Raw genomic sequence first — 25,122 nt, forward strand, 5'->3', positions numbered from 1 at the left:
ATATGTAAGTGGCAATAATGACTACAATATATCTATGTGAGGAGAGGTCAGTGAACCCAGTCTTTGTCCAGCAAAAGTCTGGTGAAACTGGTGATCCCAGGTCAGTTGGCTCCCCACTCCTCATCCTGTAAAGATCTCTTTAGTTTCAGGTTTCTCCATATTCTTCTCATATTTATTTCCCCCTGTAGTGGGCCGAATTCATTTTGTTTTCCTGCCTCCTGCTGGTGATCTGCCTGATCTTCTCCATCATGGGCTACTACTACGTTCCTGTAAAGACAGAGGATATGCAGGGTCCAGCAGATAAGCAGAATCCTCACATCCAAGGGAACATGATCAACCTAGAGACCAAGAAGACAAAACTCTGATGACTCCCTAGATTCTGTCCTGACCCCAATTCCTGGCCCTGTCTTCAAGCATTTTTTTTCTTCTGCTGGATTAGACAAGAGAGATAGCAGCATATCAGAGCTGATCTCCTCCACCTTTCTCCAATGACAGAAGTTCCAGGACTGGTTTTCCAGTACATCTTTAAACAAGGCCCCTGAGACTCTATGTCTGCCCGTCCATCAGTGAACTCATTAAAACTTGTGCAATGTTGCTGGAGCTGGCCTGGTATCTCCAAATGGCCATGAAAATATACTTGTATAATGGAGATCATTCTCTGTGGGTATGCAAAGTTATGAGAATTCCTTTATAAGTAACTGCCATTTAGGACTGATGGCCCTGATTTTTGAGGTGCTGATTTAGAGGCAAAATTGCAGAATAACAAACAAATGGTATTTCAAGTTTTTCTATAAGCAATGTAATTATGCTACTCACAGGGGCCTCAAGAATTGGTATGTATGATATGATCTGGTCCAGCCTGGTTTGTCAGCTATCTAGGTTTGATAAGACTTTAGTAAACTTGTCAATACAGATGGTAGGAAGCAGAATGCCATTTTATTAAAACATAGGAGAAGTTATAGCTTTCTGATTATGATAGTATTTTATTTACTTATCCAAACACTCCTTTCTCAGTATGGATAGATCATGGAAACCAGATCAGAGATAGTAAACATTAGTAAACATGGTTCTGGAGAACAGGAACATGTGTAAGTTGTAGAAATCCTGAAGAGCCAGTCATTCTTTTATAGAGTACATTCTTCTTAGCCTCTATGGCACTGGACTATGCCCTTCAGTGAACAGTTGTATAAACAATAATTATAATTTGCAACCTTGTCTTGTCAAGCTTGCTGACCCAGCTTTTTCTTATTATTACACCTTGTCTTGCTTATTGCAGCAAATATTCAATAACAATGTTTCTGTAAGTCCAACTTCCTTTATTAATGTTTCCATTTAGCCTCAAAAATATCAAAGTAGTAGTTCCTTTTTGATGTTGTTTTCCTGATTTACTTTTCTCATAAGTTTTAAATACCATTTCTTCCTTGAAGCCTAGAAATTTTCTTTTTATTCAAAAAAAGTTACATTAATGCTCTAGGTTTGAGGTTCTAAAATGGAAATGTCAATAGAGGAGCATGGTCCTATATGAGGTTCCTATCAAAATTTGTGGGAGTAGGGATGGTAGAGCATGAGGGTTTTGTTTGTGTATGTGTGTGGTCATGAAAAAAAATTGAGAAACATTACCTCACACACAATGAATGAATCGAGGACAGATATGGGAATGTCATGACTGTGCAGTGTGTTACTAGGAAAAAAGTTCAGAATCACTATTCTAGAGAGCTTCATTTCCATTGGTTTTAAAACATTATTCTCATGTAGAACAGTGTTGGGTCTCATACTGTTAATGTTAATAGGTAACAATGTTCATGTTAGTAGGCACCAGTTAATATTAACAGATAATGTTACTGTTGACAGGTAAGAGAAATTGCTGTAAGTGCCCAAGCTTTATATACTTCAGTTTTAATGACAAGCATTTCAGCAGTACAAGAGTGGCAGCAAGACCAACCAGTTTTTCCAGATATCTTGATGTGAACCTGACCCTACTCCTTTAGAAGACAGCCTGTTCATTTTTAAATAGCTTTAACCCAAACTGTTCTATGACCATTGTTTCAAGAGACATTAACACAGTTTTGTAAATAGAAGTGTCTATGGACAAATAAGTTTGGGAAATGTGGCATACTGTATCCTTTACTTAATATTTGCATATTAAAGACTCTGAGATATCCTGCAGTAAAGACACAAGATATCTTGTTTAAATTAACATGTTATAGTATTCTACAGAACATTGGTTTGGAAAAAACTGTTGAGCGTTTCTTCCTTGTAAGTGCTGAGCTTCCTCTCTGAAACCTCCTACCATTGTTTTTTTTCCCCTGTAGCTAACAAGAATAAGTATAACAGCTGGCCAGGCACAGTGGCTCACGCCTGTAATCCCAGCACTTTGGGAGGCTGAGACAGGTGGATCACCTGAGGTCAGGAGTTCGAGACCAGCCTGGCCAACATGGTGAAACCCCATCTCTACTAAAAATACAAAAATTAGCCAGGTGTGATGGCAGGTGCCTGTAATCCCAGCTACTCGGGAGGCTGAGGCAGAAGAATTGCTTGAACCCGGGAGGCAGAGGTTGCAATGAGCTGAGATCGCGCCATCACACTCTAGCCTGGGGGACAAGAGCGAGACTTCATTTCAAAAAAAAAAAGAAGAGTAAGTATACCCCCTTTTACATGTGGCAGATGTTTAGCTATTTGGGGAGAACTTTCATGGCTCTTCTCTAACCATCAAGTATTCAAGGTAAAGATTCTCGGTTCTTGTAATGGTTCCTCACCAGGCATAATTTGTCCTTTTACCATCCTACTTTCTCTCTTCTGAAAAACATTCTTTATCTGGAATACAGCAATTAATATGAAGATATCTTAATATGAAATACCTGGAGTCAAATATAACGTTCCAAAGTAGTCTGACTGGAAGAACTAGCACCTGCCTTTCTTCAAACAATGCACTTCTGTTAATGCAGTGTAAGGTAACATGAGTTGTTTTTGGAAACTACAGCATAATGTGAGCTTACATTCTAGCACTTATCACTTAATGACAGGGATACATTTGAGGAATGCATTGCTGGCAATTTTGTCATTATGCAAACATCATAGAGTGTACTTACACAAACCTACGGTGTAGCCTACTACAGCTATTTGGTGTAGACTGTTTCTCCAGCTATATGGTGTAGACTGTTTCTCCTAGGCTACAAACCTGCACGGCATGTTACTGTATTGAATGCTGTAGGCAATTGTAACACAATGGTATTTGTATACTTAAACATATCTAAACATAGAAAAGGTACAAAAAACTGTATACATTATATAGATGTATCAGATTATTCATATGTGCTCTGAAAATGTCTATATCTGTTATGTATCAATTTTTAAAAAAGTGAACGACATAATTCATTTGAAAAAATGTGGACACACAAATTGGAAAAGAGGTATAAATGCAGTATTATAATCTAATGGGAACACCATTACATATTTAGTCTGTCATTGACTGAAACTGCGATATACAGTTTTTCTTAACATTTGCATATTAAAGACTCTCTAACTATATATGGACATATATGACTGTCACCATCGTAAGACATTTTGATGTTATTCTAAGTGACATGTTAAACCATTGGAAGTTTAGAACATGAGAGTGACATAATGTGATCATTTAAGATCACTTTGGCTGCTAAGGGGAGAATTATCTATAGTCAGGAAGAAAAAGAAGTAGGGAGTTAAGTTAGGAGGCTTTTGCAATAGTTCAGGTGATAGATGGTCGTGACTTGGACAAGGTGATAGTAGTGGAGGTGGAGAGAAACAGTTTGACTTGGAATTAAGCTTTATGCTAGAACTGACAAGATTTGAGTGTAGTTTGGATACACAATTTAAAAGAAAGAAATGAGCCAGATGTGGTGCCTTACACCTGTAATCTCAGTTCTTTGCAGGGATAAGGGAGGAAGATTCTTTGAAGCCAGGAGTTCAAGACCATTCTAGGCAACATAATGAGAGCCCCCTCTCTACAAGAAATAAAAATAAAAAAATTAGCCAGGTGTGGTGGTGTGCACCTGTAACCCCAGCTTCTCAGGAGGCTGAGGCAGAACATCCCTTGAGCCCAGGTGCTTAAAGCTGCAATGAGCTATGATCACACCACTGTACTCTAGCCTGGACAATAGGACCCTGTCTCAAAAAGAAAGAAGGAGGGAGAGGGGGAGAGAGGGGGGGGGGAAGGAAGGAAGGAAGGAAGGAGAAAAGGAAAAGGAAAAGAAAGAAAGAGGAAAGAAAGAAAGAAAGAAAGAAAAGCAAGAAAGCAAGAAAGAAAGAAAGAGAAAAGAAAGCTCACTCCTAGATTTGGTCCTAAGTAGTAAGGATGAATCATGATGCAATTTTCTAGAAATAGCAAAGACTAGGATAAGAAAAGTTTTCTGGTATGGGTTTTGTTTTGGACATGTTGAGCTTCTACCCATGCTAATGGGTATCCAATTAGAGACATTAAGTTAGCAGTTTCATATATGAGTCTGAAGATCAGGTAAGAGGTTGGAGCTAGGAACATAAACTTGAGAGTCATCAGCATATATGTGGTATTTAAAGCCATGAAACTGGAAGAGATTTCCCAAGAAGTGAATGTGTATAGAGAAATAATGAGCAAGAAGGACAGTTTGACAAGAATAAGGGGCAAAGAGGTAAAATATACAGTCAAAGGAAGCTAGGGATCAGATCATGTAGGTCCGGGTGTGCTGGTGTGCACCTGTAGTCCCAGCTACTCAGAAGGCTGAGGTAAGGAGGATTGCTGGAGCCCAGGTGTTTGAGGCTACAGGGAGTGATGATCACACCACTACACTCCAGCCTGGCCCATACAGTGAGACCCCCATCTCTAAAGAGAGAGAGAGAGAGAGAGAGAGAGAGAGAAATGGTCAAGGAATGGGTGAGCTTGGGAGTCCTCCAACACTGGAGGTTTGGAGAAGAGGAGGATGCAGCAAAGGCAATGAGATGGGTGACCTATGAAATATGAGGAAGCTCAGGAGAATGCAATTTAATATAAATGACACACTCTGTGTTATAATTGGATAAAAACCAATTTTTATCTTTAATCTAAAGAAAGTACTTTTTCCTATTAGTAGACCTGGGTTCTGGTAATTTCTGTGTATGTTTGCCTAAATCCTTTTTCCACCACAATTTAATTCAATTTGATGGTCCTTCCTTCTTTTTTCTTTCTTTCTTTTTTTTTTTTTTTTTTGAAACAGGGTCTCACTCTGTCACGCAAGCTAAGTGAAGTGGTGTGATCATGGCTCACTGCAGCCTCAACCTCCAGCACCCAAGCAATCCTCCCTCCTCAGCCTCCCTAGTAGCTGGAACTACAGGATGTTCTACCATGCCCAACTAGTTTTTTATTTTTTGTCAAGACTAAGTCTTGCTATGTTGTCCAGGCTGGTCTCAAACTCCTGGATGCAAGTGATCCCCCTACCTCGGCCTAACAAAGTGCTGAGATTACAGGTGTGAGCCACTATGTCCAGCCACATTTATCATTTTCTTCTCCCTTGACCAATAAGCTACAACTACACTAGCAATCTTTGCTTCTGAAACATGCCAAGATTGTTCCTGACAAGATCTTTCCACTGCCTAGAATATTCTTTTCCCTGATCTTGTGTTGACTCTTATTGTCATTCAGCTTTTAGATCACCTCTTCATCACCTGATCTCTCCATTTGAAATAGCTATCTAGCATACCATGGGCAAATACACATTTCTGAGGAATAAAAGGCAATGGAGTCAGTTCAACCAGCAAATATTTGTTGAGCACTTGCTATGTTCTAGATGTGCTATATACAAAAAAGACAAGGATGAATGAAACACAATTCTTGCCATCAATGAGCTCAAAAGTTTTTCAATTTTCAAAAATTTTCTATCAGAAGCTTTGTGTTTTTCTAACTGTAGTATCTGACTCTCAATCTTTTTCTGTCTTATCTTCTACAATCACTTTTGGTGTTTCCCACATCCATTGACAAAAACCATTAACATCCAGGACTCACAATTCTTTGACCTTTTTTGAAATTCCATGACCTCCATTTTACCTAAGATAACTCAGTCATCCTCAGACTAAGCTATATGTCAAACTTAAATATGCCTTGAAAAATGCTACCAGCAAGATCTCCATTTTAAAAATCTTCTCTAATATTAATCTTCTGCACATTTACTTTTCTCCTTCCTCTTAATCGAACTCACTGTTTGTTTTTATTGTAATCTTCAATTGATACGTCTCACTTCTCTCAGATTACATTCCAGTATGGTTTCATTTGTCTTGAAACTAACCTGGACACCATGGTCAATTATTTTAGCTCTTTGTTTGCTACCACCTCAAAATTTTCCCCTTTCTTGACTTTCATCATTTCTGCTAATCTGTACCACTACACAAATCTATATTATTTTTATTCCTGTTTCTGGGCTGCCTGGAACTGCAGGAGAATATCACAAGAGTATGATTATATGGTTCAAAATTCAATACCATCTACCCATTTTCCAAATTAGGAACACAGGCATTATCCATTGACTCTAGTAACAAGTCTTGAAACCTACCTACTAAATAAGTTTCAAATCTGCCCACTTCTGTCCTTTCCTATTGCCACTATTAAAATCACCATTATATCTCTAGATTTTTACAACAACCTTTTATGCTTAATCTATTTTTTCTTAAAACTGTTATCAATGTGATATATTTTAATACGTAGCTCATCTGCGTAACAACCCTTCATTGCTCCCTACTTTAAGGATAAACTTCCAACTCCATAATAAGATCAACAATGCCCTATCTGTCCTGGCCCCTACCTACCTATCTAGCCTTATCTTTGCTATGGCCCTTGTCAAGTTGTATATATGCAACACATATACACACAGATTTGTTAAGATCTCAATCAGGATCGCATTACATCTATAGAATAGATCTTTTCCAATATTGAGTCTTTCAAACTTGCTATTCTCTTTCTAATTTCTTAAGATGGGTTGATTTTTCAGCTTTTATTCTTTTATAATATGTGTACTTAGGCAATTAATTTTTAAAATTTGATTAATTTTTCTGTGATCACAACTTGAGCTGCAACCTATTAGACATTTTTCTTCTTACCTCTATTCTATAGCTCCAACTTTTCATCATATTTGTTTAAAACCTCATTTAAATATCACCACTTCTATGAGGCCTTTTGTGATCCACCTCTGGGATATACCTGTTCCTAACTCTAAACCTCAGTAGAGCTCTATTTGTTATTTGGTGAAGACATTCATAATTTTCTACCTTATATCAAAGGTATATTGTACTGTTTCATTTCCTTTGCTCAACTGCAGGATCATATTAGTTTTGACATGTTGCATTTTCATTACAATGCAATTTTTAAATATAATCCAGTTTGTTTGTTTGTTTTTGAGATGGGATCTCACTATGTTGCCCAGGCTGCAGTGCAGTGGCTCGATCTTGGCTCACTGCAACCTCCGCCTCCCAGGTTCAAGCGATTCTTCTGCCTCAGCCTCCCAAGTAGTTGAGATTACAGGCACCCGCCACTATGCCCAGCTAATTTTTGTATTTTTAGTAGAGGTGGGGTTTCACCATGTTGGCTAGGCTGAGTCTCGAACTCCTGACCTCAAGTGATCCACCCAACAGTTTTAAAGGATTTCTAATTTATTTTGGATTTCCTCTTTTCTATGGGTTACTTAGAATTGTGTTGCTTAATTTCTAAAAATATCAAAGATGTTCTAAATTATTCTTTTTTTATTAATATCTACCTTAATTCTACTATGATCAGAGAACACATTCTGATGGAAATACAATCCTATGAAATTTGTCGAGGCAACAAATTTGTTTTGTAGTCCTTTCTTCTTCTTCTTCTTCTTTTCTTTTTTTTTTTTTGAGACAAGTTCTTTCTGTTGCCCAGGCTGGAGTGCAGTGGTGCAATCATGGCTCACTGCAGCCTCAATTTCCTTGGGCTCAAGCAATCCTCCCACCTCAACCTCTCAAGTAGCTAGGACCACAGGTGTGTGTCAACATACCTAACTAATTTTTTTTATTTTTTATTTGTAGATACCAGGTCTCACTATCTTGAATAGGCTGGTCTCCAACTCCTGAGCTCAAGTGATCTTCCCACCTTGGCTTCCCAAAAAGCTGCGATTACAGCCATGAGCCACTGCATCTGGCCTATGATTTAGAATTCTATCCAGATAAATTTATGTAAATATTGCATGTATATTTGAAAAAAAGAATATTTTGCCAGGTATGGTGACTCGCACTTGTAATTCCAGCTACTTGAGAGGCTGAGGTGGGAGGATAGCTCGAGCCCAGCAGCTCAAGGCTGCAGTGAGCTATAATTGCACTACTACACTCCAGCCCATGCAACAGAGCAAGTCCCTTTCTCAAAAAAAAAAAAAAAAAAAAAAAAGAATATGTATTTTGTTGTGTGCCATGTTCTATATGTCAACTAGAGCAAATGTCTCCTAATATAATTGAAGATTTGTCTATTTCTGTCAAATTTGCTTTATATATTTTGAGGCTATATTGTAGGTACATATAGATTTTAAATTGTTATATGATATACGGCAAATTAATCCTTTATCATTATATCATACCCCTCTTTATCTCTACAAAGCTTCTTACCTGAAATTTACTTTATCTCATATTAATGTAGCTGAACCCATTTTCCTTTACACTTTTATGGGATATCTTTTTCAATCCTTTTACTTTACATATTTCTGTGATTTTATCTTCAAGGTGTGGTCTCTTGTAGGCACCATGTAGGTTTTCTTTTTAAAAAATTCAGGCTATTGGCTAGGTGTGGTGGCTCATGCCTGTAAACCCAGCACTTTGGGAGGCTGAGGCAAATGGATCACCTGAGGTCAGGAGTTCGAGACTAGCCTGACCAACATGGTGAAATCCTGTCTCTACTAAAAATACAAAAAATTAGCTGGGCATGATGGCAGATGCCTGTAATCCCAGCTACTTGGGAGGCTGAGGCAAGAGAATCTCTTGAACCTGGGAGGTGGGGGTTGCAGTGAGCCGAGATCGCACCACTGCACTCCAGCCTGGGCAACAAGAGCAAAATTTGTCTTAAAAAAAAAAAAAAAATTCAGGCTATCTTAGTCTTCCACCTGGAATATTTAGTCTGTTTACATTTAGTAGAATTATTGATAATATTTAGGTTTTATCTACCATCTTATTATTTGTTTTCTACTTAACCTCTTTTATATTCCTTTTACTTTTCTGTTTTTTTTTTTTTTTTTTTTTTGAGACAGAGTCTTGCTCTGTCACCCAGTCTGGAGTGCAGTGGTGTGATCTCGGCTCACTGCAACCTCCACGTCCTGGGTTCACGCAATTCTCCTGCCTCAGCCTTCCAAGTAGCTGGGATTACAGACATGTGCCACCATGCCTGGCTAATTTTTGTATTTTTAGTAGAGACGGGGTTTCACTGTGTTGGTCAGGCTGGTCTCAAACTCCTGACCTCAAGTGATCCACCCCCCTCGGCCTCCCAAAGTGCTAGGATTACAGGCATGAGCCACCATGTCTGGCCCTACTTTTCTTTTATGCCTTCTTTTTGGATTAATCAAATATTTAGTTTCATTACCCCACTATTAACTTTTTCTATTATATATTCTTTTTTTAATTAAGTGATTACCCTTGGGTTGTTACATACATCCTGAACTTCTTATAGTAAATATACATGATTAATTTAACCTCTTTCCTAGCAATGCTCAGATTTCAGAACATTATAATTCCATTTAGTCTATTCTACCTTTTGTTTTATTGTTTTCATGTATTTTAATCCTAAACATATTTTACACCTCACAATATATTAGTGTTGTATATCCTCAATATTCATTTAGATTAATCCATATAATTACTCTTTCTATTGTCTTTCACTCCTTGCTGAATTTCTAGGTTTTTATCTGAAATTATTTTCCTTCTGCCTGAAGAACTACCTTTTATAGTAATTTTAGTATAATTCTGCTTAGGAAGTATTCTCTGTTCTTGTTTTTCTGACAACATTTTCATTTCTCCTTCATTTTTGCAGGATATTTTTGCTAGGTGTATTTTCTGGGTCTGTAATTCTAGATTACCAGTTACTTTTCTCACTACTTATATTCTCACTGCCACCATTTTATTGAAAGTCAGCACCAAATCAATTAAAAACTGAAGGTAATATTTCTCCCCCTCAGGCTGTTATAAATTTTTTTCTTTGAACTTGGTTTTTATTAGTGTTACTGTAATGTGCCAAGATGTGACTTTCTTTATATTCATCCTGCTTGGGATTTTCAGGAATTCATGCATCAGTGGCTTTATGTCTTTCATTAGTTTTGGGAAAATTTTAGCCAATAACTTTTCAAAGATCATCTCTTCCCTATTCTCTCTTTCTCTCTCTGCTCTCCTTTTGGAACTCCAATTATGAAAGTTAGATTTGTTCATGTTATTCCTTATGTTTCTTATGTTCTTTTTTATATTTTCCATCTTTTTCCCTCTCTGAGTGTCAGCTCTGCGATAAGGTAGTCTTGAGGACTTCTGTCTGCTGGAAGGAACTGATCTGACTTGGAGAACCTCAAAAAAGCTCTATCTCTGGGTATTCATGAAAAGAATAGCAATTAGAAGCAATCTGCTCAAAGTCAGCATTGCAACTGCTTAGGGCTACAATATAGGTTGAGGCACCAAGAGACTAGCAAATATTTTATAGAGTTACCTGAGAAACAAGAGAGCCACAGGGGACTTTGATAAGCTCTATAATATGTTTGTAATGTTCCTGGGGATTTAGAAGGTTGTGTGCATGTTCAAGGCTGCATGCATGTTCAGGAAACACCAACAGGGGCCCCAGTTACTTATTCATCTCTTACTGACCTTGGAGCTCAGTTAAGCAGGAAATGAAGCCTAAGGCAAATTTATAAACTGCCTGAACTTTGAAGGCATGTGGAAACTCATAAACAGCTTCCCTCAGCCAGTTGCAGAAGATTTACTTATTCAAGTCGTTTAAGAAAACCTAACCAATCATTGTCTGACCCCTGAAGTATATAAACATAGGGCAACCCTTAGGAAGTTAGGCTTAAAAATAGAAACAAGAATTTTTTTAAAAAGTGAGCATAGATGTCTGTGGCAGCATACTGCAGGGACTCTATAGAACTAGCCTAGGTAAATTGCTAAACAGACAACAACAAACCCTGGTGTGGATGGAGTCATAAAATTTCATAGTCATTTAAATACTCTGGTATTTAGCAAAAAAAAAAATCTAAAATGTATAATTTTTGATAACAAAGTACAACACATGCAAAGAAACAGGAGACTGGCCCATACTATCTGAAGAGCATACTTAGTAGAGAAAACCTTTAAATCAGCTTATTATAAATATGTTTGGAAAATTAAAGAAAACCACTTTTAAATAATTTAAAACAAATACAAAAACAATGCCTCATTAGACAGACAATATCAGTAGAAAGAAATTAAAGAACCAAAGAGAAACTCTGGAATTAAAAAGTACAGTAACAAATAAAAAACTTAATAGAAGGTTCACAGCAAGTTTAGGCTGAAAAACGGAATCAGTGAACTTGAAGATAGGTCAATAGACGTTATCCAGTCTAAAGAAACAAACAAACAAAAGAACTTTAAAAAAGGAACAGTGTCAGAAACAATGAAAAACAATTGGCATGCCAACATATGCAAAATAGAAGTTCCAAAAGGAGAGAAGGGAGAAAGAAGAAAAATAAACTATTGAAGATATAGTAGCTGAAAATGTCCCAAGTTTGCTGGAAACAATAATCTACACATCCAAAAAGTTTAAAGAACTCCAAGTAGCCTAAACATAAAGAGATCCACACCTAGACATATCATAGTCAAACCATCAAAAGTCAAATAAAAGAGAAAATCTTAGAAAAATCTGGATATATAATTCTTGGTGGTTAGTTTCTTCTTTTTCTTTCAATACTTTGAATATGTCAATTTATTGACTTCTGAGCTCCATTATTTCTGATAAAAAGTAAGTTGTTAATCTTACTGAGTATTTCTCATATGTGAATAATTTTTTTTTTGTTTGCTACTGCTAAGATCTTCCTCCATCCCTTTATTTTGAGCCTATGTGTGTCTCTGCACGTGAGATAGGTTTCCTGTCTTTACAAAAAATTTAACAATTATCCAGGTGTGGTGGTGTGTACCTGTAGTCCCAGCTACTTGAGAGGTTGAGGTGGGAGGGTCACTCAAGCCTGGGAGGCAGAGGTTGCAGTGAGCCACTGCACTCCAGCCTAGGGTGGCAGAGCAAGACCCTGTCTCAATAGCAACAAAACAAAGATATCCCTAGAGGATATCATTGGTTTCTTTGGGTATGCCCTATGTAAATGGAGAGGATGAAGTAAAGTTACAAAGTCATTTATTCAGTGTATGCCATAGCTGAAGTGTGAATTGGCCTTATGTTCCTTATCTCCATACCCTATTTTCCTGCCTCACCACCACTTACCCAAAGTCAACCAATCAGTGCTGCAGTCTATTTCCTGGGGGATCTCCTCAGTTTCGTCCCTTCATGGTTGCCAGAAAGATGTTACCCAGAAAGGGGTCTCAAGCCAGACCCCAAGAGAGGGTTCCTGGGTCTCAAGAAAGAAAGAATTCAGAGGGAGTACATAAAGTGAAAACAAGTTTATTAAGAAAGTACAGGAATAAAAGAATGGCTACTCCATAGACATTGCAGCCCTAGGGCTGCTGGGTGCCCATTTTTATCCTTCCTTCCTTCCTTCCTTCCTTCCTTCCTTCCTTCCTTCCTTCCTTCCTTCCTTCCTGCCTTCCTTCCTTCTTTCCTTTTCTTTCTTTCTTTCTCTTTCTTTCTTTCTTTCTTTCTTTCTTTCTTTCTTTCTTTCTTTCTTTCTTTCTCTTTCTCCCTCCCTCTCTCTCTCTCTCTCTTTCTTTCTCTTTTTGAGTCAGAGTCTCTCTCTGTCACCCAGGCTGGAGTGCAGTGGTGTGATCTCGGCTCACTGCAACCTCCACCTCCTGAGTTCACGCCATTCTCCTGCTTCAGCCTCCTGAGTAGCTGGGACTACAGGTGCCCACCACCACGCCTGGCTAATTTTTTTTTTTTTTTGTATTTTAGTAGAGACAGGGTTTCACCCTGTTGCCCAGGATGGTCTCGATCTCCTGACCTCATGATCCACCCGCCTCGGCTTCCCAAAGTGCTGGGATTACAGGCATGAGCCACTGCGTCCAGGTTATTTCTTTATTATATGCTAAACAAAGGGTGGATTATTCATGCTTCTCTTTTTTAGACCATATAGGGTAACTTCCTGATACTGTCATGGCATTTGTAAACTGTCATGGCACTGGTGAGAGTGTAGCAGTGAGGACAACAAGAGGTTACTCTTGTCACCATCTTGGTTTTGCTGGATCAAATGGTAGATCTACTTTTAGTTCTTTATAAATCTTCATACTGTTTTCCATAAAGGTTGTACTAATTTACATTCCCACCAGCAGTGTATAATAATTCCCTTTTTACCATCCCACCAACATCTATAAACATTAAGTTTATTAATAGCTGTATGTTTTTAGTAGATGATCTTTATCAGTTTGAAGCAGTTCCCTTCTATTCCTGTTTTCCTGAAAGTTTTTTTTTATTATCATGAATGAGTGTTAAATTTTGTCAAATTTGTTTCTGCTTTGATTAATATGATCATGTAACTTTTCTTGTTTAGCTTGTTTTTATGGGGTAGTTAACCCATTGGCTTTTTTTTTTTTTTGGAGACAGGGTCTGGAGTGCAGTCATGTGATCATAGCTCACCGTAACCTAGAACTCCTGGGCTCAAGCAATTTTTCTGCCTCAGCCTCCTGAGTAGCTGGGGTTATGGGCACACACCACCATACCTGGCTAATTTTTTTTATTCTCTCATAGAATTAAGGTCTTGCTACGTTTCCCAGGCTAGTCTTGAACCCTTGACCTCAAGTGATCCTCCCACTTCAGCCTCCCAAAGTGGTGATATCACAGGTGTGAGCCACTGCACCCAGCCCCATTGCCTTTTTTTTTTTCGAGACAGTGTCCCACTCTGTCACCCAGGCTGGAGTGCAGTGGCACGATCTCGGCTCACTGCAACCTCTGCCTCCCGGATTCAAGTGGTTCTCCTGCCTCAGCCTCCTGAGTAGCTGGGATTACAGACATCCACCACCACGCCTGGCTAATTTTTGTATTTTTAGTAGAGACGGGGTTTCACCATGTTGGTCAGGCTGGTCTTGAACTCCTGACTTCGTGATCTGCCCGTCTCGGCCTCCCAAAGTGCTGGGATTACAGGCGTGAGCCACTGCGCCCGGCCTGCCCCATTGACTTTTAATGTAATTCTGATATGTTAGGACTTATGTCTGCCATTTTATTTTTTTTCTGCATGTTCTATTTGCCTTCCTGTGGGTTATGTCAACTTTTTTTTTTTTTTTTAGAATTCTATTTTATCTATAGTGTTTGTGAGTACATCCCTTTATGCAGCTTTTTAAAGTGATTGCTCTAGGCATTACATTACATTACACACACACACACACACACAGATTTGCCTCTTGTAAAATATATATTTGTTGATTTTTTAAATTTGAATAAAATATTAGGTAGTGTCCTTAAAAATTGGGAAATTTGTGTCAGCTGATCAAACTTCAGAGAAAGATCTCCTCATATTTAGGGTTATCTCTCACATCAAGAAAAATATAAACCGGCTGCAAGGTCAAGATATATTTTGGGCCATTGGAATCAGCATCCCCAAAGGTGTTGCTGTGAGGACTGAACAAGAGTGGAATGCTAAATACTTAACATTAGGAAGGCCAAGCAATAATTAAGCATAACAAATATCAGCCATGGTGCTGGAACAAGGTCATAAAGGTCCCCTGCTTGGCTCATTAAGTTGCTATTTTGTAGGGAAGTCCAGGGGGTGCCTGGCAGGAAGAGGCACAGGGCTGCCAAGGTAGTTTTGGGTAATGGCTATTTTACCAATGAGAACAGAGAAAATCCAATGTGTACTATGATGGCACAGGCCTTATATTGAAAAATATTATTGTAGGTAAAATGTTTAGCACAAAGCCTGGCACTTAGTAAGTGCTCAGTTAATGGCCATTCTTATTCTACTACTTCCTCCTTTCCCTTCCTGCTCCTCTTCCTCCTTCTTGTTTTTGTTCACTATATTGCATTACCCAAAACAAATATCTGGCCTACAATGTTGAGTATAAAGTTTCTTTTCTGTCAAAATTTTTGGCCCTTCATGAAGCTAAATCAGAGGTTCCTCAACTTTCTTGAGTCTCTTTGTGTCTCAGTAACTATTTTATGCTCTAGGCCAAAAGAAATACTCAATTTTTTTTTTATTAAATAGGTAGAACCAAATAACCCACTACTGGGTATCTATCCAAAGGAAAAGAAGTCATTATATAAAAAAGACACCTACACTCATGTTTCATGGCCCAATTCACAATTGCAAAGATACAGAATCAACCTAAATACCCATCCATGAGTGGATAAAGAAAATGTGAGATATATATGGATAGACAGATAGAGAGATAGACAGATGATCCAGATATAGATATATAATGGAATACTACTACTCAGGCATTAAAAAGAACAAAATAGTGTCTTTTGTGCAACTTGGATAGAACTGGAGGCGATTATCCTAAGTGAAGTAACTCAGGAATGGAAAATAAAATACCATATGTTCTTACTTATAAGTGGGACCTAAGCTATGGGTATGCAAAGGCATACAGAGTGGTATAGTGGACATTGGAGTCTCAGAAGGGGATAGGGTGGGAGAGGAATAAGGGATGAAAAACCATCTAGTGGGTACAATATACACCATTTGGGTGATGTGTACACTAAAATCACAGACTTCACCACTATACAATTCATCCTTGTAACCAAAAATCACTTGTACTACTAAAGCTATTGAAACTAAAAATACTTTTTTTAAAGAAAAATGGCACAGAAAGTAGTTTCCAAGACAGCCAGAGCAAGATGGCTAAACAGAAGCCTGCATTGATTGTCCTCCCTAGAGGAACACCAAACTTAACAACTATCCACACAAAAAAGCACCTTCATAAGAATGAAACATTAGGTAAGTGAGCACAGTAATTGGTTTGACTTCATATTAGTGAAAGAGGAACTGAAGAGGGTAGGAAAGAAAGTCTTGAACTGCTGATGCCATCCTTCTCCCATCCCCTGGCAGTGACCACATGATACAGAGAGGAAATCTGCACTTGGGGAAGGGAAAGCACCGTGATTGTGGGATCTTTGCATTGAAACTTAGTGCTTCCCTGTCACAGTAGAAAGTCATACTGGGCAGAAATCTGCTGGTGCCCACACAGAGAGCATTTAGCCCAGCTATGCCAGAGGCAAATCATCCATCCTAGTGTTTGGAACCTGAGTTCTGGCAAGTCTTGCTGCTGTGGGCTAAAGTGCTATGGGTCCTAAATAAATTTGAAAGTCGGTCTAGGCTTCAAGAACTGCAATTACTGGACAAGTCCTGGTGCTGTGTTGGGCTCGGAGCCAATGGACCTGGGGGGCAGGAGACCTAGTGAGACACAAGCCAAGGCAGCCAAGGGAATGCCTGTGCCATCCTCCTCCAAACACAAGCAGTGCAGCTGGCAGCTCTGGGAGAGACTTCTTTCTTCTGCTTGAAAAGAGGAGAGAAAAGAGTAAAAAAAAAAAAAAAACAAAAAAAAAAAACACCCTAAAAGCAACAAGAGAAAAGAAATAGGTAACATACAATGGAGCTCCAATATGTGTCTGGTAGCAGACTTCTCAGCAAAAACCTTATAGGCCAGCAGAAAGTAGCATGACATATTTAAAGGGCTGAAGGAAAACAACTTTTATTCCAGAATAGTATATCCAGCAAAAATATCTTTCAAACATGAAGGAGAAATGAAGACTTTCCCAGACAAACAAAAGCTGCAGGATTTCATCATCACCAGGCCTGTCCTACAAGAAATGCTAAAGTTCTTCAGTCCAAAAGAAGAGGATGTTAAATGAGCAATAAGAAATCTCTGAAGGTACAAAACTCATTGGTAGTAGTAAATACACAGAAAAACACAGACTGTTATGACTGTAATTGTAGTGTGTAAACTACTCATATCTTCAATAGAAAGACTAAAAGATAAACTGATCAAAAATAATAACTAAAATAATGTATTAGTCCATTCTTACACTGCTCTAAAGAAATGCCTGAGAGTGGGTAATTTACAAAGAAAAGAGGTTTAATTGGCTCACAGTTCCACAGGCTTTGGAGCAGGAGGAAGAGAGAGTTGGGGAGGTGCCATACACTTTAAACAACCAGATCTCGTGAGAACTCTATCACAAGAACAGCACCAAATGGGGAAGTCTGCCCCGATGGTCTAATCACCTCCCACCAGGCCCCTCCTCCAACATTGGGGATTACAATTTGACATGAAATTGGGCAGGGACATAAATCCAAACCATGTCAAATAACTTTTTAAGACATAGTACAAAAAGATGTAAATAAAAACAACAAAAAGTTAAAAAGTTGGGGGATGAAGTTAAAGTGCTGAGTTTTCATTAGTATGCTCTTGCCTTGTTAGTTCTTTTTGTTGTTTATGTAATTAGTGTTGAGTTGTCATTAGTTTAAAATAATGGATTATGAGATATTTGCAAATGTCATTGTATACCACCAGAGAAAATTACCTTCAGTAAAAGGAAGACAGAGAGAAAGGAAAGAAGGAAGAGCAGGCCACAAACAAGAAAACAAATAACAAGATGGCAGTAGTAAGTTCTTATCAATAATAACATTGAATGTAACTGGACTAAACTCTCCAATCAGAAGACATAGAGTGGCTGAACTGATTTAAAAAAAAAGAAAAAAAACCAAGACCTAGAATATGTCACCTACAAGAAACACATTTTACCTATAAAAATATACATAGACTGACTATAAAGCAATGGAAAAAGATGTACCATGCAAGTGAAAACCAAAAAAGAGAAGGATTAGCTAGACTTATGTCAGACAAAATACATTTCAAGTCAAAAACTATAAAAAGAGACCAAAAAGGTAATTATTAAATGATAAAAGTGTCAATTCAGCAAGAGGAAATAACAATTGAAAATACATATGCACCCAATATTGGAGCACCTAGAAATATTAAGCAAATATTGTTACAAAGAGAGATATAGAATTTAATACAATAATAGCTGGAGAGTTCAACACCCCACTTCCAGCATTGGACAGACCAACCAGACAGAAAATGAAAAGAGGAACATCAGACTTAATCTTATTAGGCCAAATGGACCAAATAAACATCTACAGAACATTTCATCACATGGCTGCAAAATAAACATTCTTCTAAGCACATGGATCATTATCAATGATAGGCTATATGTTAGGCCACTAAACAAGTCTTTAAACATCAAAGAAAATTGAAATTATATCAAGTATATTCTCTGACCACAATGGAATTAAACTAGAAATCAATAACAAAAGGAATTTTGGAAACTATACAAACACACAGAAATTAAACAATATACACTTGAATGACCAGTAGGTCAATGAAGAAATTAAGAAGAAAATTTAAAAATTTATTGAAACAAATAATAATGGAAACATAATATACCAAAACCTATGGGATATAGGAAAAGCAGTACTAAGTGGAAAGTTTGTAGCTGTAAGTGCCTACCTCAAAAAAGTAGGAAAACTTCAAATAAAAAAAGATTTATCTTAAAGAACTAGAAAAGCAAGAGCAAACTAAACCCAAAATTAGTAGGGAAGATATAAAAAAAGATAAAAACAGAACTAAATAAAATTGAAACAAAGAATACAAAAGATCCACAAAATGTAAAGTTGGTGTTTTGAAAAGAGAAAGTCAAACCTTTAGCCAGACTTAAAAAAAGAGAGAGAGAAGATCTAAATAAATAAAATTAGAAATGAAAAAAGGGACATTGAAACTAATACCACAGAAATTAGGAGGATTATTAGAGGCAATTGGTTATTCAAGTGTATATTGGGAGCAGTAGCCTCTAATAAATTGGAAAAACCAATATATTGGAAAAACCTAGAAGAAATGGATAAATTCCTTGACACTACAGCCTCCCAAGATTTAACTATGAAAAAATTCAAAACCTGAACAGAGCAATAACAAGTAACAAGATCAAAGCTGTAATAAAGTCTCCCAGCAAAGGAAAGCCTGGGCCCTGATGGGTTTTCTGCTGAATTTTACCAAAAATTTAAAGAAGAATGAATAGAAGTTCTATTCAAACTATTCCAAAAAATAGGTGAGGAGTAAATACTTACAAACTTATTCTATGAGGCTAATATTACCCTGATTCCAAAATCAGACAAAGACACATCAAAAAGAGAAAACTACAGGCCAATATCCCTAATGAACATTGATGCAAAAATCCTTAACCAAGTACTAGCAAACTGAATTTAACAACACGTTTAAAAGATCATTTTTTGTGACCAAATGGGATTTATCCCAGGGATGCAAGGATGGTTCAAAAAATGCAAATTAATCAATGTGATACATCTTATCAACAGCATGAAGGACAAAAACCAAATGATCATTAAACTAGAAATTAATAACAAAAGCAATTTTGGAAAATATACAAACACATGGAAATTAGTGCACTTGAATGACCAGTAGGTCAATGAAGAAATCAAGATGATAAAAAAATTAAGAAGTTAAAAACCTTCTGAATATAGAACAAACATAACTCAACACAACAAAAGCCATATATGACAGACTCACAGCTAGTATCATACTGAATGGGGAAAAACTGAAAGCCTTTCCTCTGAGATCTGGAACATAACAAGGATGCCAACTGTCACCACTGTTATTCAACATAGTACTGGATGTCCTAGCTAGAGCAATTAGAAAAGATAAAGAAATAAAGGACATCCAAATTGGAAAGAGAGAAAACAAATTATTCTTGTTTGCAGATGGTATGATCTTATATTTGGAAAGACCTAAAGACTCCACCAAGAAACTATTAGAACTGATAAATTCAGTAAAGTTGCAGGATACAAAATCAACATATAAAAATTAGTAGCAGTTCTATATGCCAAAAGTAAACCATCTGAAAAAGAAATCAGGAAACTAATCTCACTTACAATAGCTACAAGTAAAATGAAATACTTAAGAATTAAGTTGACCAAAGAAGTGAAAGATCTCTACTTTGAAAACTACAAGGGGGTGATCAAGATGGCTGACTAGAAGCAGCTGGTGTGTGTGGCTCTCATGGAGAGTGATATGGTTTGGCTGTGTCCTCGTTCAAATCTCAACTTGAATTGTATCTCCCGGAATTCCCATGTGTTGTGGGAAGGACCCAGGGGGAAGTAATTGAATCACAGGAGACAATCTTTCCTGTGCTATTCTCGTGATAGTGAATAAGTCTCATGAGAACTGATGGGTTTATCAGAGGCTTCTGCTTTGGCTTCCTCCTTATTTTTCTCTTGCCACCTCCATGTAAGAAGTGCCTTTTGCCTCCCTCCATGATTCTGAGGCCTCCCCAGCCATGTGGAACTGTAAGTCCAATTAAACTTCTTTTTCTTCCCAGTCTTGGATATGTCTTTATCAGCAGCGTGAAAACAAACTAATACAGAGAAGAATGGAAAAGGCAAATAAATACAGCACCTTCAACTAAAACATCCAGGTATATGCATCAGGACTAATCAATGAAACAACTCAACCCATGGAGCAAGGCAGGATGATGGCCTGCCTGGGAGAGATACAGAGCCAGGGGACCCTCCCCAACTCAGGAAAGCAGTGAGGGAACCCACACTTCTCCCATGGATCTTTACAACCCTTGGGTTGAACTCACTCCACCAGGGCCTTCAGTCTGATGCAAAGAGCTATGTGGAGTCTTGGCAGAGCAGCCACTCAGGCACATGAAGAGATCTGGGAGCCTTGGCTACCTGGGCTTTCCAGGATTCACAGCAAAAGTAACTGCAACTCCAGCAAAGTGGAAGGTTAGACTCCTGTACACATCCCTAGGAAAATGGTTGAATCCAGGGGGCTGAGCAGCAATAGTCTGCAGGTACCTCATAGGAGAAGACCCACTAAATTGGAACTCCAACCAGCCACTGATAGTAGCGTTGCACTTCACTGAGACAGAGCTCCTGGGGGGAGGGGTGGCCTGCCATCTTTGCCATTTGGCCAACTTAGTGGTTCCAGCCTTCGGGCTTTGGAGAGTCCAAGCCAACTGGAGGCTGAAGTGATCCCCCAGCACAGCATAGCTGTGCTACAAAAACATGGCCAGATTGCTTTTTTAAACGTGTCCCAATCCCATTCTTCCTCACTGGGCAGGACATCCAACCAGGGTCTTGAGCCACCCCTACTGGTGGTTTCTGGCTGATAGAGATTTAAAACCTCCCTGGGATGGAGATCCCAGAGGGAGAGGTGGGCTGCCATCTTTGGTCTTTGGACAATTAGCCATTCCAGCCTTCAGGGTTTAGAGAGTCCCAGCCACCTGGGGGATGAAAGTGGTTCCCCCAGCAGAGCATAGCTGCTCTACAAAAACATGGCCAGACTGCTTTTTAAAGCAGGTCTCCAATCCCATTCCTCCTCACTAAGTGGGACCTCCCAACCAGGGTCTCCAGCTACCCTCACCAGTGCTCTCCAGCTGACAGAGATTTAAAGCCTCCCTGGAATGCAGTTCCCAAAGGGAGGGCCAGGCTGCCATCTTTCCTGTTTGGGTTACTTAACCATTCTGGCCTTCAGGCTTAGGAGAATCTGAGGTGACCAGGGGCAGTACCAGACCCCAAGCATAGCACAGCTGCCCTACAAAAATGTGACCAGACTGCTTTTTAAAGTGGGTCCCCAATCCTGTTTCTCCTTGCTGGGTGGGAACTCCCAACTGGAGTCTCCAGCCACATCCTACAGGTACATTCAGGCTGGCAATTGGTCTGTACCTCCCTGGGACAAAGCTCCCAGAGAGAGGGGCAGGCCACCATAGTTGCTGTTTCACAGCCTTCACTGTTGATACCTCCACGTACTGGAAAATCCAAGGTGACTAGGGACTGGAGTGGGCTCCCAGCATACTGCAGCAGCCCTATAAAAAAGTGGCCAGATGGTTATGTGGATCCCCATTTCCATATCTCCTCACTGGGCAGGTCCTCCAGGCCTGGGCCTCCAGCCATCCACCACCAGAGCTATCAAGCCAGTAGCAGCTCTGCAACTCCCTGAACAAAGCCCCCAGGGAAAATGAAAGCCTCTCTGTCACTGCCTCTGCAGTGGAACTGCCCTTGCTACCCTCGTACTAACAAAGGAGCAAAGACCCTAAGGCCTTATCCACACCTCCAACAAGCTGCAGTAGACCCAAGAAGAGGAGGCCAGTCTGTCTTCTACAGGACCCATCCAACCTCCCTGCTCATCACCAGACAGGAAGTCTCCAGCATGGGACCACAGCACAGACCTTCCATCCTGGGCTGATTGCACTGAGCAACTGCTGACCTACATATTTCTGGGTGGAGCTCCCAGGAGACAAGCAAAATACCCTTGGCCATAACTGCTACTAAGAACCCTTCCTCTGCTGCCTCCAAGTTGGGGAAGGAGCATAAACACTGAGATTGCCCCAGAGCTTCAGTGGGCAGCCCAGGAGTGCCAAGCTGTGATCTACAGCCAGCATTCAAGGGGGAGAGGGACCCACCCTTTCAGAGCATTGAGAGAGAACATGGCTGAAACTGTGAGGAAACAATGAGGAGTGTAGTTGTGATTCACAGATTTGACCTCTTTACATAATTCATACTTCTTGGAGGTTTTTCAGGGAGCCATACAACTGAGCAAGAGTCTATCAACTGACCAATACATGTAAGTGCCACCTACTGTATCACAACCCAAAACTTCAACACCCCAAATACCTCGCTTACATACCCCACTCTGAAACCAAAGACAAGAAATCAGCTTCAAATAAAGAACCTGCACAAAGCCTTGGCTCTGTGAAAACATCCAGAAAAGAGGTCTATTGACTCAATCTACACTGCAGTTAAAGGAACATCCACATGCAGAGATGAGAAAGAACCAACACAAGAACTCCAGTAACTCTTATGGCCAGAGTGTCATATGTCCTTCAAACAACTGCACCAGTTCACCAACGAAAGTTCTTGACCAAGCTAAGCTGGCTCAAATGATAGAAATAGAATTCAGAATATGGATAGGAATGAAGATCGTTGAGAATCAGAAGAATGGCAAAACCCAATCCAAGGAAACTAAGAATCACAATAAAATAATACAGGAGCTGAAGGACAAGATAGCTGGTATAAAAAAGAACCTAATGGATCTGACAGAGCTGAATAACACAAATACAAGAATTTCACAATCCTGTCACAAGTATTAACAGCAGAATAAACCAAGCTGAGGAAAGAACTTGAAAACTGGGTCTCTGAAATAAGGCAGTCAGACAAAAATAAATAAAATTAAAGAATAAAAATGGATGTTCAAAATGAACATAATTTCATTACATAATGAAATTATGTAAAGAGGCCAAATCTATTAATCACTGGCATCTCTGAAAGCGAGAGTGAGAAAGCAAGCAACTTGGAAAACATGTTTTAGGATATCCTCTATGAAAACTTCCCCAACCTTGCTAGAAAGGCCAACAGTCAAATTCAGAAAATGCAAGAACTCCTGCAAGATTTTACACAAGAAGATCATCCCCAAGACACATAGTTGTCAGATTTTCCAAGGTTGAAATGAAAGAAAGAATGTTGAAGGCAGCTAGAGAGAAAGGGTAAGTCACCTACAAAGGAAACCCCATCAGGCTGACAGTAGACCTTTCAGCTGAAACCCTATAAACCAGAAGAGATTAGGGGCCTATATTCAATATTCTTAAAGAAAAAATATATTCAACCAGGAATTTCATATCTAGCCAAACTAAGCTTCCTAAGCAAAGGAGAAATAAGATCCTTTTCAGATAAGCAAATGTCGAGGGACCTGCCTTACAAGAGATCTTGAAGGGATCACTAAATATTGAAAGGAAATACTGCTACCAGCTAATACAGAAACACATTTAAATACGCAGACCAGTGGCACTATAAAGCAACCACATGAATAATCCAGCATAATAACCAGCTAACAACACAATGACAGGATCAAATCCACACATATTAATACTAACCTTAAATGTAAATGTGCTAAATGCCCCACTTAAAAGACACAGAGCGGTAAGCTGGATAAAAAAGTAAGACTCAATGGTATGCTGTCTTTGAGAGACCCATTGGACACGTAATGACACCCATAGGTTCAAAATAAAGGGATGGGGAAAAATTTACTAAGCAAATGGAATACAGAAAAAAGCAGGAGTTGCAATCCTAATCTCAGACAAAACAGACTACAAACCAACAAAGATCAAAAAAGACAAAGAAGGGCATTACATAATGCTAAAGGGTTCAATTCAACGAGAAGACCTAACTATCCTAAATGTGTATGCACCCAACACAGGAGTACCCAGATTCATGAAGCAAGTTCTTAGACACCTACAAAAAGATATAGACTTCCACACAATAATAGTGGGAGACTTCAACACTCCACTGACAGTATTAGACAGATCATCGAGGCAGAAAATTAACAAAGATATTCAGGACCTGAACTCAACATTGGACCAAATGGAACTGATAGACCTCTGCAGAACTCTCCAACAAAAAACAACAAAGTATAAATTCTTCTCATCACCACATGTCACATGCTCTAAAATCAACCACATAATTGAACATAAAACAATCCTCAGAAATGCAAAAGAACAAACATCTTACCAAACACACTCTCAGACAACACTGCAATAAAAATAGAAGTCAAGACTAAGAATCACTCAAAACCATGCAATTACATGGAAATGAAACAACATGCTCCTGAATGACTTTTGGGTAAATAATGAAATTAAGGCAGAAATCAATACATTCTTTGAAACTAATGAGAACAAAGACACAACATACCAGAATATCTGAGGCACAGCTAAGGCAGTGTTAAGAAGGAAATTCATAGCTTAACCTGAAGGAAATCAAGACACAAAACATGATCTCAGAACTTGAAGATAGGCTCTCTGAAATAAGACAGTCAAAAAAAAAAAATAAAATTTAAGAAAAGAATAAAAAGAAATGAACAAAATCTCTGAGAAGTATGGAATTATGTAAAGAGGTCTAATCTATGAATTACTGGCATCTCTGAAAGAGAAGAGAATTCATTCAAAAGTTCAACTAATGCAAGAGTTGGTTT

The 25,122-nt window shown here is 38.7% G+C and overlaps 1 protein-coding gene and 1 long non-coding RNA gene across 15 annotated transcripts in view; both read left to right on the plus strand.

Annotated features, from left to right (window-relative positions):
* The window catches only part of SLC15A2 (solute carrier family 15 member 2), a 50,174-nt gene extending 47,195 nt beyond the window's left edge, over positions 1-2,979 (plus strand). For 7 of the 13 annotated variants that reach the window (XM_063630152.1, XM_055260686.2, XM_055260689.2 and 4 more), the window contains one exon: positions 189-2,979. In XM_063630152.1, the coding sequence (XP_063486222.1) occupies positions 189-365 (177 nt within the window). In that variant the 3' untranslated portion in view covers positions 366-2,979. The remainder of the gene's footprint in view (positions 1-188) is intronic. The other 6 variants (XR_010118470.1, XR_010118472.1, XR_010118473.1 and 3 more) reach the window with 3 other exon arrangements.
* A 6,250-nt stretch (positions 2,980-9,229) lies between these two features.
* The window catches only part of LOC134735413 (uncharacterized), a 57,112-nt gene continuing 41,219 nt past the window's right edge, over positions 9,230-25,122 (plus strand). Inside the window, exon 1 of one of the 2 annotated variants that reach the window (XR_010118475.1) lies at positions 9,230-13,162. This is a non-coding gene — a long non-coding RNA (uncharacterized lncRNA). Of the gene's footprint in view, positions 13,163-13,680; positions 16,023-25,122 lie in introns of those variants that run through there. The other variant, XR_010118474.1, reaches the window with a different exon arrangement.

This window comes from Symphalangus syndactylus, chromosome 21 (assembly GCF_028878055.3).
Source record: "Symphalangus syndactylus isolate Jambi chromosome 21, NHGRI_mSymSyn1-v2.1_pri, whole genome shotgun sequence".
Taxonomy (NCBI): Eukaryota; Metazoa; Chordata; class Mammalia; order Primates; family Hylobatidae; genus Symphalangus; species Symphalangus syndactylus.